Raw genomic sequence first — 21,585 nt, 5'->3', positions numbered from 1 at the left:
TGTTTGGGAGGTCTGCCTCTGCGCCGCGGTGCCTGAATCTCGACCGGCTCTGCCAAATCCACATGGGCTGGTTTGAGTCGGTCCACCGTGAAAACCTCCTCTTTCCCCCCCCAATGTCCAGCACAAATGTGGACTCGTTGTTTCTGATCACCGTAAACGGCCCCTCGTAGGGCCGCTGTAGTGGGGCCCGATGTCCGCTCCGTCATACAAAAACGAACTTACAGTTTTGCAGGTCTTTGGGTACGCAGGTCGGGTTCTGCCCATGCTGCGAAGTAGGTATGGGGGCCAGGTTACCGAGCCTCTCGTGTAGTCTGCCCAGGACTGCTGCAGGTTCTTCCTCTTGCCCCCTTGGGGCTGGTATGAACTCTCCTGGGACGACCAGGGGTGTGCCATACACCAACTCGGCCGACGAGTTGGGCGCTGTGCAGATTCCGAGCAGGACCCAGGGAAGCTCGTCTGCCCAGTTAGGCCCTTTGAGGTGGGCCATGAGAGCCGACTTCAGGTGATGGTGGAAACGCTCCGCTAGTCCGTTCGACTGTGGGTGGTAGGCAGTTATGTGGTGCAGCTGTGTCCCCAAAAGGCTGGCCATAGCTGACCACAGGCTGGAGGTGAACTGGGCGCCTCTGTCGGAGGTAATGTGGGCCAGTACACCAAAGCGAGATACCCAGGTGGCAATCAGTGTCCGGGCGCAAGATTCGGAGGTGGTGTCGGTGAGCAGGACCGCCTCTGGCCATCTTGAGAACAGGTCCATGATAGTCAGGAGGTGCCGCACTCCTCGCGACACTGGCAGGGGACCCACGATATCCACATGAATGTGGTCGAAACACCGGTGGGTGGGGTGGAACTGCTGCGGCAGAGCTTTGGTGTGCCGCTGCACCTTGCCTGTTTGGCAGTGCATGCACATTCTGGCCCATTCACTGACCTGCTTGCGGAGTCCGTGCCAAATGAACCTGTTGGCTACCGTCCGGACGGTTATCCTGATGGAGGGGTGCGCTAAGTTGTGAATGGAGTTGAAAACGCGCCGCCGCCAGGCTGCCGGGACGACGGGACGGGGTTGGCCAGTGGTGACATCACAGAGTAGGGTCCTCTTACTTGGGCCTACGAGGAGGTCCTGAAGCTGCAAACTGGAGACTGCAGTCCTGTAACTAGGGATCTCCTCGTCTGCCCACTGTGCCTCCACTAGTGCTTCATAGTCTACCGCCGGGACAGGGCATGGATGTTAGGGCGGGAAAGGGCGTCCGCCACAACATTGTCCTTTCCCGAGACATGCCGAACATCCGTCCTGTATTCGGAGATGTAGGACAGATGTTGCTGCTGGCGGGACGACCTGGGGTCGGATGCTTTCGTGAACGCAAAGGTAAGCGGTTTGTGGTCCGTGAATGCGGTGAAGGGCCTACCTTCTAAGTACCTGAAATGCCGGATTGCCAGGTATAGCGCCAACAGTTCCCGGTCGAAAGCACTGTATTTGAGCTCGGGTGGTCGTAGGTGTTTGCTGAAAAACGCCAGGGGTTGCCAGCGACCCTCGATGAGTTGTTCCAGCACTCCACCGACTGCCATGTTGGATGTGTCCACTGTGAGGGCGGTAGGGACATCCGTTCTGGGGTGCACTAGCATCGCGGTGTTTGCTAAGGCTTCTTTGGTTTTAATGAAAGCAGCGGCGGACTCCTCGTCCCAGGTAATGTCCTTGCCCTTACCCGACATCAGGGCGAACAGGGGGTGCATGATTCGGGCAGCTGAAGGGAGGAAGCAGTGGTAGAAATTTACCATACCCACGAATTCCTGAAGGCCTTTGATTGTGTTGGGTCGGGGGAAAATGGCGGACCGCGCCTACCTTGGCGGGCAGAGGGGTTGCCCCGTCTTTAGTAATCCTGTGGCCCAGGAAGTCAATGGTGTTGAGCCCGAACTGGCACTTGGCCAGGTTGATTGCCAGGCCATATTCACTCAGTCAGGCATAGAGTTGACAGAGGTGGGACAGATGCTCCTGACGACTGCTGCTGGCTATGAGGATGTTGTCCAAATAGATGAAAGCAAAGTCCAGGTCGCGTCCCACCGCGTCCATTAACCACTGAAACGTCTGTGCGGCAGTCTTCAGGCCGAACGGCATGCGGAGGAACTCGAAAAGGCCGAAAGGGGTGATAAGTGCCATTTTGGGGACGTCGTCCAGATGCATCGGGATTTGATGGTATCCCCGGACGAGATCTACCTTGGAGAAGATCCATGCGCCGTGCAGGTTTGCTGCGAAGTCCTGAATGTGCGGCACAGGGTAGCGATCCGATGTTGTAGCCTCGTTCAGCCTGTGGTAGTCGCCGCACGGTCTCCAGCCCCGTCGCTTTGGGCACCATGTGCAGGGGGGAGGCCCATGGGCTGTCGGACCGCCGTATGAACCCCAATTCCTCCATCCTCTTGAATGCCTCCTTCGCCAGCCAGAGCTTGTCCGGGGGAAATCTTCGAGCACAGGCGTGGAGGGGTGGTCCTTGTGTCAGGATATGGTGCTGTACGCCGTGCCTGGGCATGGCTGCCGTGAACTGCGGTGCCAGAACCGATGGAAAATCCACCAGGACTCTGGTGAAGTCGTTGTCAAACAGCGTGATGGAGTCTAGGTGTGAGACTGGCAACTGGGCTTCACCCAGGGAGAACGTTTGAAAGGTCTCGGCGTGGACCAGTCTCTTCCTGGGCAGGTTGACCAGTAGGCTGTGAGTTTGCAAAAAATCCGCTCCCAGGAGCAGTTGGGCTACGGCGGCCAGTGTGAAGTCCCACGTGAACCGGCTGGAGCCGAACTGTAGCCGCACCGTACGGGTGCCGTAGGTCCTTACTGAGCTGCCGTTCGCGGCCCTCAGGGTGGGACCTGGTTCTCTGTTGCAGGTGTTGTAACTCGGAGGTAAGACCAAAAAGCATCGTCCCGACTGCTTGTCCCAGACATACAGGAGGCTATCCTGATGGCCAGCTGCCATAGCCATCAGCGGCGGCTGGCCCTGGCATTTCCCGGGAACTTGCAGGGCAGGCTACAGCAGTGGGCTTCTGCGTCCCACCGCTGGTGGTAGAAGCACCATTGTTCGTTGTTCTCCTCACCCCTGCCTCTGGGGTTAGCGGGCTCTGCGGCTGGGCCTGGTCTGGTGATCTGTGCGACGGACGCCCCACTCTCCTTCTTGGCTTTCCACAGCACGTCCGCCCGGCCTGCCACCTTCCGGGGGTCGCTGAAATCCGCGTTGGACAGCAGCAGGCATATGTCCTCAGGCAGCTGCTCCAGGAATACCTGCTCAAACATGAGGCAGGGCTTGTGACCTCTGGCCAGGGACAGCATCTCGTTCATCAAAGCCAACAGTGGCCTGTCCCCCAAACCATCCAGGTGCAGTAAGCGGGCAGCTCGCTCGCGCTGTGAGAGTCCGAAAGTCCTTATGAGCAATGCTTTGAATTCTATGTATTTGCTGTCCACTGGGGGCGATTGTATGAACTCCTTAACCTGGGTGGCTGTCTCCTGGTCGAGGGAGCTCACCACGTAATAGTAACGTGTGGCATCTGAGGTTATCTGCTGAATGTGGAATTGGGCTTCTGCCTGCTGGAACCACAGGTGAGGTCGCAGCATCCAGAAGCTTGGCAGTTTTAACGAAACTGCATGAACAGATGCAGCGTCGTTCATCTCCGGTCTAAATATCATTTGGGCCATTTGGGTCACCAATTGTAGCTGGGTGCTACACGCAGCGCTGCAATAACGACACGGAGTCGGTGAGCTGCAGTTACAAAAGAGGTTTATTCAAACTTCGCGGCCTCACTTTAAAGCCTTCCTGATCCCACCCTCCCCAGGCAGGAATGCTGTAGGGGGCGCGTATTCACAGTCCCGTCCCATGCGCGGGCTTTTCCCCTTGCTGGTGAAGCAGGCTTGGTGCCCTCTTTGGGACCTGCCTCACTGCCGGCACGCACCACTTTGTGAGCCGGTTCGAGTGCGCTGGGAAGTGGGTCGCCACAACAGTATATATATAATCCACATATATCTATATATATTGAATAGACTAAAAATAATGCAAAACAGAAATAACATTTTAAAAAAGAAAAAAAGTGGAGTAGTGTTCATGGGTTCAATGCCCATTTAGGAATCATATGGTAGAGGGGAAGGAGCTATTCCCGAATCATTGAGTGTGTACCTTCAGGCTTCTGTACCTTCTTCCTGACAATAACAATAAGAGGACATGGGTGATAGGGATCCTTAATAATGAACGTCACCTTTCTGAGGCACCACTCCTTTAAATTGTCTTGGATACTATGTGAGGCTAGTACCCAAGATGGAGCTGACTAATTTTACAACTTTCTGTAGCTTCTTTCAGATAATGATGCAGTCTGTCAGAATGCTCTGCATAGTAAGTATGTCTATAGAAGTTCAAGTGTTTTAGGTGACAAACTGAAACTCTTCAAACCTCTAATGAAATATAGCTGCTGTCCTTATATAGGTGTTTGTATTATCCAGGTGATCTAAGGCCATGTGAAGAGCCCTTGAGATTGTGTCTACTGTTGAGCTATTGTGGAGATAAGCAAATTGCAATGGGACCAGGTCCTTGCTGAGGCAGGAGTTCGTTCTAACCAGGACCAACCTCTCAAAGCATTTCAACACCATAGATGTGAGTGCTACTGGTCAATAGTCATTAAAGTAGCTCACATTACTCTTCTTGGACACTAATACAATTGTTGCCTTTTTTAAAGTGGGGAGAGCTTCTAGCCGTAGCAGTGAGGGGTTGAAAATGTCCTTGAATACCCCCGCCAGTTGGTTGGCACAAGTTTTCAGAGCCTTACCGGGTACTTCATGAGGGTTCATCCGCCTTAAAGACAGCCAAATATCAGTCTCAGAAACAGAAATGACAGTCACTAGGAGCAGGAGGGACTTTCACACCTATAGTTATATTCTCCCTCACAAAGTGGGCATAGAAGGTGTTGAGCTCATTGGTAGTGAAGCATCGCTGCCATTCACACTATTGGGTTTCGCTTTGTAAGAAGTAATGCCCTGCAAACTCTGCCAGGGCTGACGTACATCCGATGTCACCCCCAACCTCACTCAAAACTGTTTTGTCACTCTTGAAATAGACCTCCGCAAGTCTTACCTGGCTTTCTCCGCAAGACAGACCTGGGCCACCAGACTTATGTGCCAGAGATGTAGCCCTGAGCCGACAATATACCTCCTGGTTCATCCACGGCTTTTGGCTTGGGAATATACAGCAAGTTTTCATAGGCACACATTCATCCATACAGATTTTAATGAATTTGGTAACAACTGCAGCTTATTCATCCAGATTCAAAGATGAATCCCTGGACACAGTCCAGTCCACCAAATCAAAGCAGTCCTGCAAGTGCTCCTATGCTTCCCTTGTCCAGACCTTTTTGGTCTTCACTGCTGGTGCTGCAGTCTTGAGTCTCTGCCTATACTCGGAGTAGAAGTACAGCCAGGTGATCAGACTTTCTGAAGTGAGGGCGTGGAATAGCACAGTTGGCAGTCTTGGGAGCGGTGTAACAGTGATTCAGTGTGTTGTTTCCTCTGGTACAAGAGATTTGTTGATGGTAACTATTTAGTGACTTTTTCAGGCTGGCCTGGTTAAAATCCCCCAAAATGATGAAGGTGTCAGGGTGTGCTGTTTCGTGTATGTTAACCCCATTGTTCAGATCATCTAGAGCCTGTTTGGCATTGGCCTGAAGTGGAATGTACACTGCTACCAAAATGATCACAGAAATCTCTCGCGGCAGGTAAAATGGACTGCACTTAATTGCGAGATATTCCAGATCTGGTTAGCAGAACTGAGACAACACTGACACATTTGTGTACTAAGAGGAGTTGAACATGAGGCATACACCTCCACTTCTGCTTTTCAGAGACTCGACAGGCAGTGATAGTTTATTCAATCGCATTAAGACATCTTGAACTGTACAGACCTTGGAAGCAATTTTGATCCTCAACTGTATCAGGCTGAAACAGGAATATTTAATCGTATCCATCGACCTGTGCTACACAAGCTCGCCGTTTCCAAGGTGTCCATATATAGCCTGCCTGAGTGGCATGACCGTAGATTTACAGTAAGTTGTTCTGGTCCAGCTTGCTCTACCGCCAAGTTAGTGGGGATTAAAGAAGCTTTGCTCAATACAAACCTTTGTAGATTGGCTATGTTGGGGAACTAGTTAGGGTCATGGCTTGCATGCTATTACAACACAAATTTAAGATGCCAACAAATTTCTGTTGAATTTGAAGATCATGCTTCTTAATCCCTCCTTGCTGACAGAACCAAAGCTTTGGGCAAGTTCAAAAAAGGCGACGTTCGGCAGTTGGTACTGCAGCCAGCATTTCCCCACAAGTTCTCGTTCAATGAAAACTATCTGCAGTGCCTCAAGATTAGTTTGAAATACCTCAAAACCAATAGCAGGTGAGCTAATTAAGAATTCATTAAGATCACAGCTGATTTTGCAATCAACTTCCATTTTCACACCACTTGAGAAAAGAGAAAGCAGAAGCAGTACAAAGATTTGAAAGAAAAAAAAGAACGTTTTGTTGAAAGGCAGATCTAAAATATAAGTGATCTAAATAGATGAAGAGCAATAAAAAGGGAAGTACACAAAATGATAACTGCATTTTTATAATATTTCAGTACAATGTCTGAAGCCTTCAGCAGTCAGAGCCGATCATGGATATTGCATCCTGGCTATCGAGATTCATAAACCTAGGAAGTATGATATGGAGAGCAAGCAAGCTGTTGCCATGTAGCAGCGTCCCGTGTCTGTACATCTGATGAACCCAAAGGAATGGCAGAAACCAACACAGTTTGGTACCAGCAATGTTGCAGGAGTTGCCAGTCAACATTAAACTCAATGTAGGATTGGCAACCTAATGATGACAACCTAACTATTGATTATTAAGATAAAAGAGTACTTTATGAAAAATAAAGTTAGAAGGAAATTGTCCTCGGTCTTAGACTTCCCCACTATAGGAAACATCATCTTCAAATCCACTCTATCTAGGCCTTTCAATATCCAAATAGTTTCAATGAGATTCCTCTCCCACCCCCGCCCCCCCCCAACTTTTTTCTAAACTTCTGCAAGTACAGGCCCAGAGCCAACAAATATTCCTTATATGTTAGCCCTTGCATACCTGGAATAATTTTCATGAGCCCCCTGTGGACTCTCTCCAATGCCAGCACACAACTTTTTTTTTGATGAGGGGTCCAAAACTCCTCACATACTCCTAGTGCTATATCACCAGTGCCTTATAAAGCCTTAGTATCACATCCTTACTCTTATATTCTAATCCTCTCGTAATAAATACCAACATTGCAATTGCCTTCCTTACCACCAACTCAAGTTAACCTTTAGAGAATCCAGCATAAGAACTCTCATGTCCCTTTGCACCTTTGATTTTTTAATTTTCTCCCCATTTAGAAATAATCTATACCTTTACTCCTCCTACAAAAATGCATGACCATACGTTTCCCTACCTACATTCCAGCTGCCACTGCTTTGCCTGTTCCCCCAATGTGTCCTTCTACAGACACCCTGCTTCAACACTGCCCCTTCACTGATCTTTGTATCATCGGCAAGCATGGTCACAAAGCCATCAGTTCTGTCATCCAAAGCATTGACATCTAACTTGAAAAGCAGCAGTCCAAACACCAACCCCTGCAGAACACCATTTGACACTGGGAACCAATGAAAAGCCCCCTTTATTCCCATTCTTTGCCTCCTGGTAGTCAGCCAATCTTCTATCCATGCTCGTATCTTTCCTATAATACCATAGGCTCTTAACTTGCTCAGCAGGTTCATGCATGGCATCTTGTCAAAAGTCTCCTGAAAATCCAAGTAAACATCATCCACTCACTCTCCTTCATCTAAATGGCCTGTTATTTTCTCAAAGAATTCCAACAGATTTGTGAAGCAAGATTTCCCCTTAAGGAAACCATGCTAACTTTCACCTACTTTATCATCTGCCCCCAAGTACCCTGAAACCTCTTCCTTAATAATGGACTCCAACATCGTCCCAACCACTGAAGTCAGGCTAACTAGTCTATAATGTCCTTCCTTCTGCCTCCTCCCCTTCTTAAAGTGTGGAGTGACTTCTGCAATTTCACCATCTAGTAGATTCTTGAAAGATCATTAATAATATATTCACAATCTCTTCAGCTATCACTCTCAGAACCTTAGGGTGTCGTCAATCTGGTCCAGGTGACCTACCTACCTTCAGACCTTACAGCTTCCCAAGCACCTTCTCCTTAGAATAGCAACTAAACTCACTTCTGCCCATTCTGCTAGCAACTCCCACAGTGGAGACTGATGCAAAACACTTATTATATTCACCTGACAATTTTGCCCCCCCATTATTACTTCTCTAGCATAATTTTCCAGTGGTCCAATACCCACATTCACCTCTCCTTTACTCTTTATACAATATATCGGAAAACATTTTTGGTATCCTCTGATTTTTTTGGATTGCTTACCTTTGTATTTAATTTTTTTTCTCCTTATGGTTTTTAAGTTGTCTTCTGCTAGATTTTAAAAGGCTTCCCAATCATCTAACTTCCCACTAATTATTGCTATATTATATGCCCTCTCTTTTGCTCTTATGCTGTCCTTAACTTCCCTCGGCACCCTCAGCTGCCTCATCCTCCCTTTAGAACACTTTGGGATATATCTATACTGCGCCTTCTGAACTGTCCCCAGAAACTCCACCCATTAAGGCTGATTTATACTTGTGCATCGCATCAACGTCGTAGGTACCATACACTCTACACCGTACCTACGCCGTAGGGTGACATGCACCTCCCCAAAAAAGTAACTCGCGCATCGCGGCGACACAGACTGCAACAACATGATTGGTCCGCTTGGTAGCATCGCATTTCCTCCTACGCATTTCCAGTTGCTTCTTCTCCGCCATGTCTGTACACCGATGCGAAATAGATGAACCAAATCATCAAATCTACCTGCCAACATGTGAAAATGTTTGAAATGCATTTCCTCAGCCATGTCTCTCATGAAGAAACTCACCACAGTGGCATAGAAACCCCACCGCCAACTAGCATTTTGGCACACACCAACGCATGCTCGCTACTGCGTAGAGCCTACGCAGAAGTGAAAATCAGGGCTACGGCATAGCCCGTACACACACTGTTCTGCCGTCATCCCTGCTAGTGTCCCCTTCCAATCAGCTTTGGTCAGCTCTTCTCTCACACCTCTAACTCTTTATTCGACTGTAATATTGATATCTGATTTTACCTTCTCCCTCTCAAATGGTAGGGTGAATTATATCATATTATGATCACTATCTCCCTTTACCTTAAGCTTTCTAATCAAATCTGGTTCATTACATAACACCCAATCCAGAATTGTCTTTTCCTTCGTGGGCTCAATCACAAGCTGTTCTAAAAAGTCATCTCATGAGCATTCCACAACTTCCCTCTCTTGGGATCTAGCACCAACCTGATTTTCCCAATCAACCTGCACATTGAAATCTCCTGATACAATCGTAACATTGCCCTTTTGGCATTCCTTTTTTTATTTCCCATTGAAATTTACATTCAACATCCTGGCTACTGTTTGAAAGCATGTATATAACTCCCCTTAGGATCTTTTCACCCTTGCAATTTCTTAACACTACCCACAACGATTAAACATCTTCTGATCCTATGTCATTTCTTTTTAATGATTTGATTTAATTTTTTTTTAAATCAGAGACACCCCACCCCCATCTGTCCTATCAATACAACGTGTATCCTTGGATGTTAAGTTCTCAACTATGAACAATGGGTAGGACCTTCATTACAAGTGGTCGCTCTCATGTTAAAACTTGTCTTAGACAGCATTAATGCACAATTTACACATTGAAAAGGCAATGATGAGAACTGCAAGGCAACTGCAAGCTAAAATACCAAGCCAGCTAACTTGGACATTGCCTATGAATTATCACCACAGCAGTGCATTAAACAATGTTTACTTAATGTTACATTAACTTTCCTACACTGTCTTGACACATATTATGCATGTGAAGACTTGTTCTAAGAGAAAGAAAAATGAGCAACTCTTTGCCTATCTCAGCTATAACAGGGAAATTATTCTGTGACTTAGACTCAAATAGTCTTAACAGAGTACATATCTAGACAATGCAATTCATTTATGCAACAAGTTTAAAGGCCTTGTTTGCTACTTATTTTGAACAAAAGCATCACCAACAGATTGGAAAAACTGGCCTTGACTGCAAGACAAACTGGTAAGAGGGGAAAACAAGAAAATAGCATCAAATTATCTTCATGACTCCAATCTTCTCTTAGGAAGCAAGATGAGAAATTTATCGTCACCAGTCTGGGTATAAATTAAGGCCAAAACACTGCCCAAGTCACACCATGTAAGGAGCATAGAGTTCAAGATAGAACTAGATTAAATTGTAATGAGGCATAAAGCAAGAAACACAAGCAGAGGACAACCATAACATCCCCTTAACCAGTTCATAAATCAATATGACAGAATTGATCTTCTACCCCAATTCCCTCAGCATCCACAAATAGTGACCAAACATTTACAAGAAAATTTTCTGAAATGCAGGTTTACAAAATAAAATTTCTAACTTCTGAAGGATTTCTGCTTAACCATATATTATCACTACCTCTTGATTCAACAGCTTCTCAATATCTCCTGTTGGGGTTCAACAAAAATCTTATACTGTATATTTCATTGAGATCACCCCTTATTAGAAGTCCAAGGAAAATCTATTAACACAGGGGAATCCTATACTCCAGAGAAGGGTAACAAGTGCTATTCATGTGAATCGACATGAAATAGGTTGAGGTAGGGTTGAACTGGGTTTTCAACAGCACAATTTACAAAATGAATTCACCATTTTCAGAATGTGCCACACACTGTTTTATTTGAAAAAAAAACTGGAATCAAGCCAGAGTTATCCAAGTGCAAGGAGTGGGCTCTAATGTACATAGTAAAGCCTGAACTTCAAAGGCTAACTTCAGTTATTTTGCTACGCCAAGAAAGTAGGAGATAACCTATAACCTAGTACAATTTTTAAAAACAATGATCGAAAGTTAGGTGACTCATAATCTTATGATTCTCATCCATATTCTCAAACAAATTAAAGGTTTACAATATCATGGAATGGAATATCCAAATGATGAACTCCCAAACAAAAAAGCTCAAAGTATAAACAATTCTAAGTGCGTTTTTATCTATTCAAAATCCTTGATGGATCCCATGAAAAACACGTGGATCCTGTATATCACCATTTTAAGTTACAGATTTTTCTGGTTAAGTCAAAGGTAAAGTATTGACAATGCAGGGTAGGAAATAATGACAAGTTATCTGAGACACCAAAAAAGACAGATCATAAGAAACTGCTGTCTCTGATGCAGAATCTAAAACTGTGATGCATAATATCAGGATAAAGAGCAAGGAGAAAGATTAAAAACAGAAGTCTGAGGATTGAACTGAGGGTTAAAAACCTTTGTAGTTTTCTATAGCGGAGTACTAGGGACTTCCGAATGCTCATTGCTCATTTATTAAGAGCCATTTAAAAAAAGACACCAGGGGAATCAGTTAATATGGAAAACTCCTCAGTGAAGTGGACAGGACACAGGATTGGATACGAGTGCACTGAATGGTGGAGCTGGCTCAAAAGGTCGCTGTGACCATTTTCAGCTTTTATTTCTATGTTTGTATGAAAAACATGCTGATAAAACCACATGACTAAGTCTTGAATTCGATGGCATTTGAGCTGTCAACTGACATAACTAGCACCCAAAATTAATGGTCAAGTCCTACATCACAATCCTTAAGGACAAAAATAAACTTCATTTCCAACAAATAAATTGCACATAGATGTCAATTTAATATTTTTAAAATATGATAGCATCCACAAAAAAAGTTAATCTTCCAGAGAATAGTGAAAAATTCCTTAGATTTTTGAAATGACAAACCTGACCAAAAAAAAAAATAATTCTGGAAATACTGGAAGTATTTACTTGATAGCTCAATGCTGGAATGATTTAATATCTGAAATGTGAGTTCTGCTTCTTTTCCCGCAGATGCAGCTTGAGCTGCAGGCCTGCATTATTCTCTTTTTCTGGCTGTCAACCTAACTTGCTTTACAAGTGAAAAGAAAATGGCATGAACTACCGCAATGAAACAAAAGAAAAAAAGTGAAACTTACACATGCAGAGATTTGCTGGAGCTCTCAGCACTTGCAATGCCTTTGTCTGTATCACATGACCACAATTCCTCAGCAGTTTGGTCAGGACTTTTCATTCCATTGGACTGAAGGAGACTGTCAGAGCTCAGACTGGAAGAAAGCTGGGATGATCCAGTTGTCTCCAAACTTAATGTAGAGGATGCAGATTTCAGTTTGCCCAACTGGTGGCTGCTGTGCATAGCTGTGGAACTGGTATGAGTCACTTCAATTATATCAGAACCAGATGACTGGGACACTGAATCCCAAGAACCTTTCCTTCTTCCTTCATTAAAGCTTGGCGATATGACTTCTGACAGTTCTGGGCTGGAGCATAAGCCAGCCAATGCAAGGGGAGTGGCAGTCCATTCATTTAGCACAGCTGATTTATAAGACAAAGTAAATGAAAGAGATGACAGACCTTGCAGATAGCTCAGTAGAACTTCGCTGTCTTCTGAATCCAGAAGCAAGGCCACAGGATGGTAGAAGTCATTTAAGCTGTCCTTCTCGCGGAGCAGGGACACTAAGTAACACTCCATCAAGCCATCATTAAGGGCAAGTCTCACCCATGCCCGACACCGTCCAACATCAGTATTAATAAAGTTCAACTGTTCCAGTTCTGTCACAACATCACTGCAAGATAATTTTTAAAAAAGAGCATCAGTATTTGAAAATATAATTGCAAACAAACTTTTAGTTGGAGCTTAAAAAAGTAATCCTAACATCACTCTTGCATAATAACAGTGGCTCAGATTTTCTAGACTAGCATTGGCAATTCCCTGCACAGTCACAAAATTCAGGATTCCTGTAGAGAGCTCAGAAGTCCCAGTGCAGCAAGTGGGGACTACTGAGCAATGCACAAAAAAGATGGTCGATGATTTCAAGGGAAGTGAACAGCTCTGTTGCATGAAAATAAGTATTAGTACTTTCAATAAACTTGAGAGTTTTGCTGATTATACTGCAATATTGAACTCTTCATAAAATTCAGAAGTCGAGCATAAACCCAACCAATCCCCTTTAATTAGACTTACCTCTGGAACAATGATTTGATTAATTTCAATGGATAGAAATGACAGTGGGGGTGATGGGAATTTATTTACACTTTTTTCAAATTATTTACATAGTTTTAAATTTGGGTTAAAAAATTGTAATGATTTTTCCTAGTATAACATCATTAAGCATTAATAGTATGAATTATTGAAGGAAGATTTTCAAAGCACTGACAGCTGGCTGAGCAAAATAGCACAACTTAACTAGTTGCCAATTTTGTTCTCCATGTCTGTGGGATGGACTTACTCTAGCTCCTTCTCATGCTGGGATTTGCATGTGGAAAACCTAGGGTGGAGATTGCTCCTGCAAGGAAGTTGTTCATGGAGATCGCACATGGTAACTGCAGGCTAATGAATAGGTCAAATGTAAGCAAGGGAGTATGTAATGCTATCGACTCCCAATCTAATATTACCATTATAAATACTGGCACCATCTTCGTGCCTCAAACAGTATTACTGTAACTTTTGATCTTACACAACTGAATCCCTTATATTAGTTGCAGCATTTTTATGAAGTGAATGAATATGCAGAACAAATATGCAACACTGTACAATAAAAAATGTCTGCACTGATTCTATGGCTATAAATCATGAGGCCTTTGGGTTTCTCAATATTTATTGCTCACATTATATTCTATTATTTATCCTTTTTCCTCGAGTTTACAGTTTGTCTTTTGCACATTGGTCATCTGTCTGTCCTGTTGGGTACAGACTTTTATTGATTATATTATTTTCCTAGGATTTACTAAGTCTGTTTGCAAGAAAATGAATCCCAGGGTTAGAGATGGTGACATATGTAGTTTGAGAATAAATTAATTTTGAACTTTTAACTTTGAACTACAGCTCCAAGTTACAAGGATTGCTCTATGCATCACTCTTTTGAAGCCAAAATTCCTGATTTCTGCATTTATACATAATATGCAAGGAAAAGGGCTGTTTGTTGCTGCTATCTTCTGTGTTAGCAGAGTTGTATAAAATTGTTTGGATAATCTGCTCCACAATACACTAAATGAAACAAGTTAATATATCTAGCTTGAGTTATTCATTGTTCAAAATTAAACATAAAACCAGTGAGTGGTATATTAAAAAGATGCAATCAATTGCACATCTATCCCATTTCATTTAATGAGCAAAGAAAGTGCTATTTCTCTAAAATATTAAAGCTACAATCAGGCAAATCCACCATGGGTGGTCCCAAGCCCAGCTGTAAAAGGAAGAGGGTTCACCATGGCGCTAGCAACTCCATCCTGTAAAATCCAGTGCTACAGAAATGCCAACATAAGCTCCAAAAAACTCATCCCTGGGAGAGGAAGGAAACACCAAGATGGGCTACGCCTGGGAAAACTTAAAAGACTGGCCTAGGGCAGAGGGCTCTGGTGAGCTGCTGTCAATGGCTTATGCTCCAGGAGGGATACTGAGAAGAGGCAAAAGTGGTAGAAAAAGTGAAGTAGAAAAAGCAGAAGACAACCATCAGATAGTTCTGTGTAATCTAACAGGCTATATAATTAGACAGTGCATCTCAATCTGTTTTTACTTGAAAGCTATACAAATATAATTTAACAGGCCCTGGAGGAAACTTGGCTAGTTTTTCCTCTCTGCCAAAAATGGAACAAATGCATTGGATACAAAGCACTGTAGGATATCAAAGATACAAAGACACCGCATGAAAGCAAACCCATTTATTAAATCCCACACAATAGTTTTATCCAGTAAACTTTTGCAAGTAATTCATCAACAGAAAATGGATTTTGTTAAGAATTAATGGCAAGCTCACCCATCTCAAGCTAACAATGGTATCACTTTCCAATAACTCTTTCCAGCAGGAATATAGGCAAGGATTAAACTGTTAAAATTATACCAATAAACACCATGTAGAACCTACTCTATGGCTAACAATGATAAAAAAATGAAATGGTGAATTATTTTCATAATTACATGCACAATATATATTACAATAAGCTTTCCAAAAAATATTTTAATACTTAAGTATTAGTACTTAAGTCCTGTAAATGGACTCAATGGGCCGAATGGTCTAATTCTGCTCCTATGCCTTATGGTAAATAAGAGTCACTGATTAAGCACTAAATGGTTCATCGGGGTGATAATTGTTTAAATAACAAAGCAGCTTCGGAACACATCTCAAGATCACAAAATGAGTCACATTCACACCAGAATAAATCACCGACAGATTTCAAATGGAAGCGGTTATCAAATAATCATGTGCCTTACTTCTGAACCTAGCTCGAGATAAAAACATACTACTGAATATTTCAATAGTTTATGATGGTGCTAAAGGTGAAAAGATGTCAAAGTAAGTAGGCACAACAGTTTTGGATATATTTCATAACAGACCACAAGAGCATAAGATGTATGAGCAGAATTAGGCCACTTGTCCCATCGAGTCTGCTCCACCATTCAATCATGATTAATCCTTTTTATCCCCTCCTCAGCCTTCTCCCTGTAACCTTTGATTCCGTGTCCAATCAAGAACCTATCAAGCTCTGCCTTAAATACACCCAATGACCTGGCCTCCACATCTACCATGCCCAGGCCCTTCAACATTCAGAAGGTTTCAATGAGATTCTCCTTCATACTTCTAAATTCTAGAAAGTACAGGCTCAGAGCAGGGCTGCTCTGCATTAACTGCCTATTCACATTTCCGTTCCTCCTGACAGTAACCCAGCTACTCACCTCCTGTAACTCTGATCGATTGTCTCTTCTACCCACCCATACAAGTCGAAGGTCATCCAGCTGCTGCTCCAGATCCCTAACACGGTCTTCAAGGAGCTGCAGCCGATGCACTTTATGCAGATGTAGTTCCCCGGGAGGATCTGGGTTTCCCAGGACTCCAACATCCGGCATGAAGAACACAGAACAGCTATTTACTATACTAGGTACAGTGAGATTGAGGGAAAAAAGGAACCTTAACAAAAGCTTATTCAGATCTAATTTGTTGCCTTAGCGTTTACTTCCTGAATGTCAGAAAATGGTTGGCTTGAACCAATTCTGCACCCTATTGATTACAATCCAGCAGCTAACAATAACAAATACACTTCCCAAAACCCAATTTTGTGCTCAACCCCCAATGATATCCTGAAAGCTAATTAGGCACACAATTAGGATAGTTAAAAATCTAAAAAATAAGTAACATCTTGTAATAGAGATCAAGAAAAATTGTACGATTACCCAGTGCTTTTAAACCAATGAGGACCAAAACCCACATAAAATTAGCATTCAATTTTGAGTTAAATGCTGGAACATAAATTAGTTGAACAAAATTGCAACAACTTACTGGTGAGTGACCGTTTTAAGCAGAGTCCAAAAGACAGGCTGTGGAAGAGGAGCTCGACTGCTTCTCTGCCCCTGCTTTCCTCCATTTGTTTTAATGTGCTTCGATTTCAATCCATGAACAAATATTGATTCCATGACACAGCACAGTAGATTTGCATCGCAATCATCACTGGTTACGACACTGTCTGTATTTACATACCGCTTCTGTAAGCACTTCAGGGAGTGAGCCAGTTTTTTCTTTATTCGCTGAAAACATAAAATTACTTAGTTCTCTTTCAAAAAAATCATACACAGGAGCCATGAATCTAACATTACAGTTAGCAATTGGTTATTCACTCACAGCTCATCCCAAAGTAAAATCGCAGAATAATTTCGAGAAAATCATTATAGCATCCACACCAAAGCAAAACTGCAAAAACTACATACCAGGCATATGTCAGGTATCAGTTGGAATCAAGCAAATCCCTCGAGTACAAACTATGCAAGGATGCAATTAAGAAGGAAACAAGAAGGGCAAAAAGGCCACAAGATATCATTAGCAGACAAAGGTAAATCCTGAGAGGTTCTATATTAAAAACCAAAAGGGTAACTGGGAAGGGAGTATAAATCTTACTAGCTCTTACTATCTTTTCTTTCAGTTAGTCCTGACGAAGGGTCTCGGCCCGAAACGTCAACAGTGCTTCTTCCTATAGATGCTGCCTGACATGCTGCATTCCCCCAGGTTTTTTTTTTGTGTGTGTGTGTTGACAGAGTACATCTCATTCGGATCATTGTTAAAATATAAGGATGAAGTCTTCAATGAATAGCTCTTGTCTATATTTACCATGGGAAAGGTCATAGAAACATGGAATTCAGGAAAGAAACTATTGATGCCCTGGAACTTAAAAGGTATTACAAAAGAGACAGCCTGGCAGTTTGAGACACTGAAAGGTGGGTAAATCCACAGGGCATGACCTAGTGCATCTTAAAACACTGTGGGAAGCCAGGAAAGAAATTGCTGGGGTCCTGGGAGGGGTACTAGAAGACTGGAGAGTGGGTAATATGTGGCTTAATGCCACGGTAGCATAGCAGTTAGCACAATGCTATTACAGCTCAAGGCATCGGACTTTGGAGTTTAATCCCCACGTTGTCTGTAAGGACTTAGGTTTTCCTTGTGGAATGTATGGGTTTCCTCTGGGTGCTCCAGTTTCCTCCCACAATCCAAAGACACACCAGTTAGTAGGTTAATTGGTGATTGCAAATTGTCCCGTAATAATTCTCGGGTTAAATCAGTAGGTTGCTGGCAGCGTGGCTCGAAGGGCTGGAACAGCATATTCCATGCTATATTGTAATTAAAATAAAATCAGTTAATATTCTGCCTTTTTAAAGAAGGGCATCTGGTGCTAGCAAAATCACATATGGTGATGAGGAGGCATACAGGAGCAAAATATCAGCTGGTAGACTGGTGTTGGAACAACTTTGCACTCAAAATCAAGACCACCAAAGAATTAATTGTAGCTCTCTGGCCAAAACTACAATCTACAAATCAGTGAACAGGAATGAGGCTAGGGTAGTGGAAACAGACAAAGCAAAAGTCTTTGCTCTTACCATGTGGTTGCAGGAATGGAGGTGGCCATTTTGTGAAACTGTTCTTGCAGCTGCCAACTTGTGAACTATTTGGTGAACTGGTTCTTACTCTGGGATAAGTTAATCAGAGTAGTTGAACACGGACACAAAGAGTTTCTGCTAATGATCTGCTAAACCCGAGAACATTCTCAGATAAGAAGCTGCTTATCATGTAGAGTGGCAGGCATGCAGAAGGAACAGCTTGTGATCTGGTTGCCTGAGTCCAGAGTTTGGATGACCTGGTTAGACTGGTTTAAACCAGTCTTAGTTGGACAAAACAAAAGATCTTTAGCTTGTTCAGAAGGCTGGAAGAAACAGCCCAAAAGCAATACTGCTTGTAACCTTGGCGATGGAAATGAAATATCATAGACTGCTCATCCTTATCAGATCAATCCCTGCTCAAAATTACCAGAAGGGTGCATAGCGTACAATAAAATGAGACACCATACAATAGGAAGCATATGATTAAGAGGAAGTACAGAAAATATTCACAGAGACATTGCCCTGGTGGGATTGAGTTATAAGGAGAGACTGGAACTGCTTCCCCAGGAGCACCTGAGGGGTGACCTTGAAGAGGTTTATAAAATCATTAAGATAGTAGATAAGATGGGTAATCAGAATCATTTTCTCAGGCAGGGAAGTCTAAAACTAGATTACATAAATTTAAGGTAACATTTAAAGGGAACCTGAGGGGCATGCTTTCCATAGAGAGATGGGTATATGGAAGTTGTCAGTGGAAGTGATAGAGCCGAGTACAATTATAACATTTAAGAGATTTGGAACATACTGTACATGAATAGAAAAGGTCTAGAGAAGGAATGGTGAACTATTTTGAGAGATGTGCCCAAATTGACATAATCTTCTAAAAAAAAGTCTCTCGCATGCTATGGTAATTTGGAGCATGGATTATCACTGATTAATGAGGCAGTAACAATAAATATGGACCTGTGGCGACCCACTTCCTAGCGCACTTGAACCGGCTCACGAATAAACAGCGTGCAGGCACAAAGGCCAGGTACACAACAAAAGGAAAAAGCCTGCAGGGGTTTGTGAGTACGTGTCCCTTGGAGCATCGGCACCCGGGGAGGGTGGGATGAGGGAGGCTTTAAAGCAAGGCTGTGAAGTTCGAATAAAATCATCTTTAATTGCAGTTTACCGATTCCGTGTCGTTATTTTAGCGCTGCGTGTAGCACACCGCTACAATTGGTGACCCAGACGGTCCAAACAATTTTTGGACCAGAGATGACCGACGCCGCATCTGTTCATGCAGTTTAGTTGAAACTGCCAAGCTTCTGGGCGCTGCGACCTCACCTATGGTTCCAGCAAGCAGAAGCCCAATTCCATGTTTGGCAGATAACCTCAGAGGACACACGTTACTACTACGCGGTGAGCTCCCTTGACCAGGACACAGCAGCCCAGGTTGCGGAGTTTGTACAGTCTCCCCCAGCGGACGGCAAGTACATGGAATTCAAAGCCCTGCTCCTAAGGACTTTTGGACTCTTACGGCGCGAGCCAGCTGCCCGTTTACTGCACCTGGATGGCTTGGGAGACAGACCTCCATTGGCTTTAATGAATGAGATGTTGTCTCTGGCCGACGGACACACACCCTGCCTCATGTTTGAGCAGGCATTCCTGGAGCAGCTGCCCGAGGACATACGCTTGCTGCTGTCCGACGCGGATTTCAGCGACCCCCGGAAGGTGGCAGCCCGGACGGACTTGCTGTGGAACTCCAAGAAGGTGAGTGGGGCATCCATCGCACAGATCACCAGGCCAGGCCCGGCTGCAGAGCCCGCTAACCCCAGAGGCAGGGGTGGGTAGCCCAACGAACAATGGTGTTTCTACCACCAGCGGTGGGGCGCAGAAGCCTGCCGTTGTCGCCCGCCCTGCTAGTTCCTGGGAAACGCCAGGGCCAGCCGCCGCTGATGGCTATGGCGGCTGGCCTTCGGGATAGCCTCCTGTAAGTGTGGGACCAGCGGTCAGGACACCGTTTTTTGGTCGACACCGGTGCCGAGATCAGCGTCTTACCTCCGACGAGTTACGACACCCGCAACAGGGCACCGGGTCCCCCACTGAGGGCCGTGAATGGCAGCACAGTAAGGACCTATGGCACCGGTCAGGAGCAGCTACAGTTCGGCTCCAGCTAGTTCACGTGGGACTTCACACTGGCCGCCGTAGCCCAACCGCTTCTGGGTGCGGATTTTTTGCGGGGTCACAGCCTACTGGTCGACCTGCCCAGGAAGAGACTGGTACATGCCGAGACCTTTCAGACGTTCTCCCTGGGTGCAGCCCAGTTGCCAGCCCCTCACCTGGACTCCATCATGCTGTCCGACAACGACTTCACCAGGGTCCTGGCGGATTGCCCATCGGTTCTGGCACAGCAGTTCATGGCAGCCATGCCCAGACACGGTGTACTGCACCACATCCCGACCCAGGGACCACCCCTCCACGCCCGTGCTCGGCGGCTTCCCCCGGACAAGCTCCGACTGGCGAAGGAGGAGTTCAAGCGGATGGAGGAATTGGGGATCATCCGGCGGTCCGACAGCCCACGGGCCTCCCCCCTGTACATGGTGCCCAAAGCAACAGGGGGCTGGAGACCGTGCAGCGACTACCGCAGGCTGAACGAGGCTACCACACCGGACCGCTACCCTGTGCCGCACATTCAGGACTTTGCAGCAAACCTGCACGGCGCACGGATCTTCTCCAAGGTAGACCTCGTCCGAGGATACCATCAAATCCCGATGCATCCGGACGACGTCCCCAAAACTGCTCTCATCACTCCGTTCGGCCTCTTCGAGTTCCTCCGCATGCCGTTCGGCCTGAAGAATGCCGCACAGACGTTCCAGCGGTTAATGGAGGCGGTGGGACGCGACCTGGACTTCGCATTCATCTATTTGGACGACATCCTCATAGCCAGCAGCATTCGCCAGGAGCATCTGTCCCACCTCCGTCAACTCTGTGCCTGCCTGAGTGAATACGGTCTAACAATCAACCCGGCCAAATGCCAGTTCGGGCTCAACACCGTTGACTTCCTGGGCCACAGGATTACTAAAGACGGGGCAACCCCTCTGCCCGCTAAGGTAGATGCGGTCCCCCATTTCCCCCGACCCACCACGATCAAAGGCCTTCAGAAATTCGTAGGTATGGTCAATTTCTACCACCGCTCCCTCCCTTCAGCTGCCCGGATCATGCGCCCCCTGTTTGCCCTGCTGTTGGGTCCAGGCAAGGACATTACCTGGGACGAGGAGTCCGCCGCCGCTTTCATTCAAACGAAGGAAGCCTTGGCGAACGCCACGATGCTAGTGCACCCCAGAATGGACGTCCCTACCGCCCTCACAGTGGACGCATCTAGCACGGCAGTCGGTGGGGTACTGGAGCAGCTCATCGCGGGTCGCTGGCAACCCCTGGCGTTTTTCAGCAAACACCTGCAGCCATCCGAGCTCAAATACAGTGCTTTCGACC

At 45.3% G+C, this 21,585-nt stretch overlaps 1 protein-coding gene across 7 annotated transcripts in view; it reads right to left on the bottom strand.

Annotated features, from left to right (window-relative positions):
• plekhm1 (pleckstrin homology domain containing, family M (with RUN domain) member 1) overlaps positions 1-21,585 on the bottom strand; it is a 97,758-nt gene that overhangs the window by 61,845 nt on the left and 14,328 nt on the right. For all 7 annotated transcript variants that reach the window (XR_009508927.1, XR_009508928.1, XM_059955697.1 and 4 more), the window contains 2 exons: positions 16,523-16,767; positions 12,167-12,814 (listed from right to left, as the gene is read on the bottom strand). Coding sequence is in view for 5 of the 7 variants with exons in the window: in XM_059955697.1 (XP_059811680.1) it covers positions 12,167-12,814; positions 16,523-16,767 (893 nt within the window). In the remaining 2 variants the exon portion in view is untranslated. The remainder of the gene's footprint in view (positions 1-12,166; positions 12,815-16,522; positions 16,768-21,585) is intronic.

This window comes from Hypanus sabinus, chromosome X1 (genome assembly GCF_030144855.1).
Source record: "Hypanus sabinus isolate sHypSab1 chromosome X1, sHypSab1.hap1, whole genome shotgun sequence".
NCBI lineage: Eukaryota > Metazoa > Chordata > Chondrichthyes > Myliobatiformes > Dasyatidae > Hypanus > Hypanus sabinus.
Note: the sequence above shows the minus strand (reverse complement) of the source record. Positions and strands in the feature narration are given on the sequence as shown.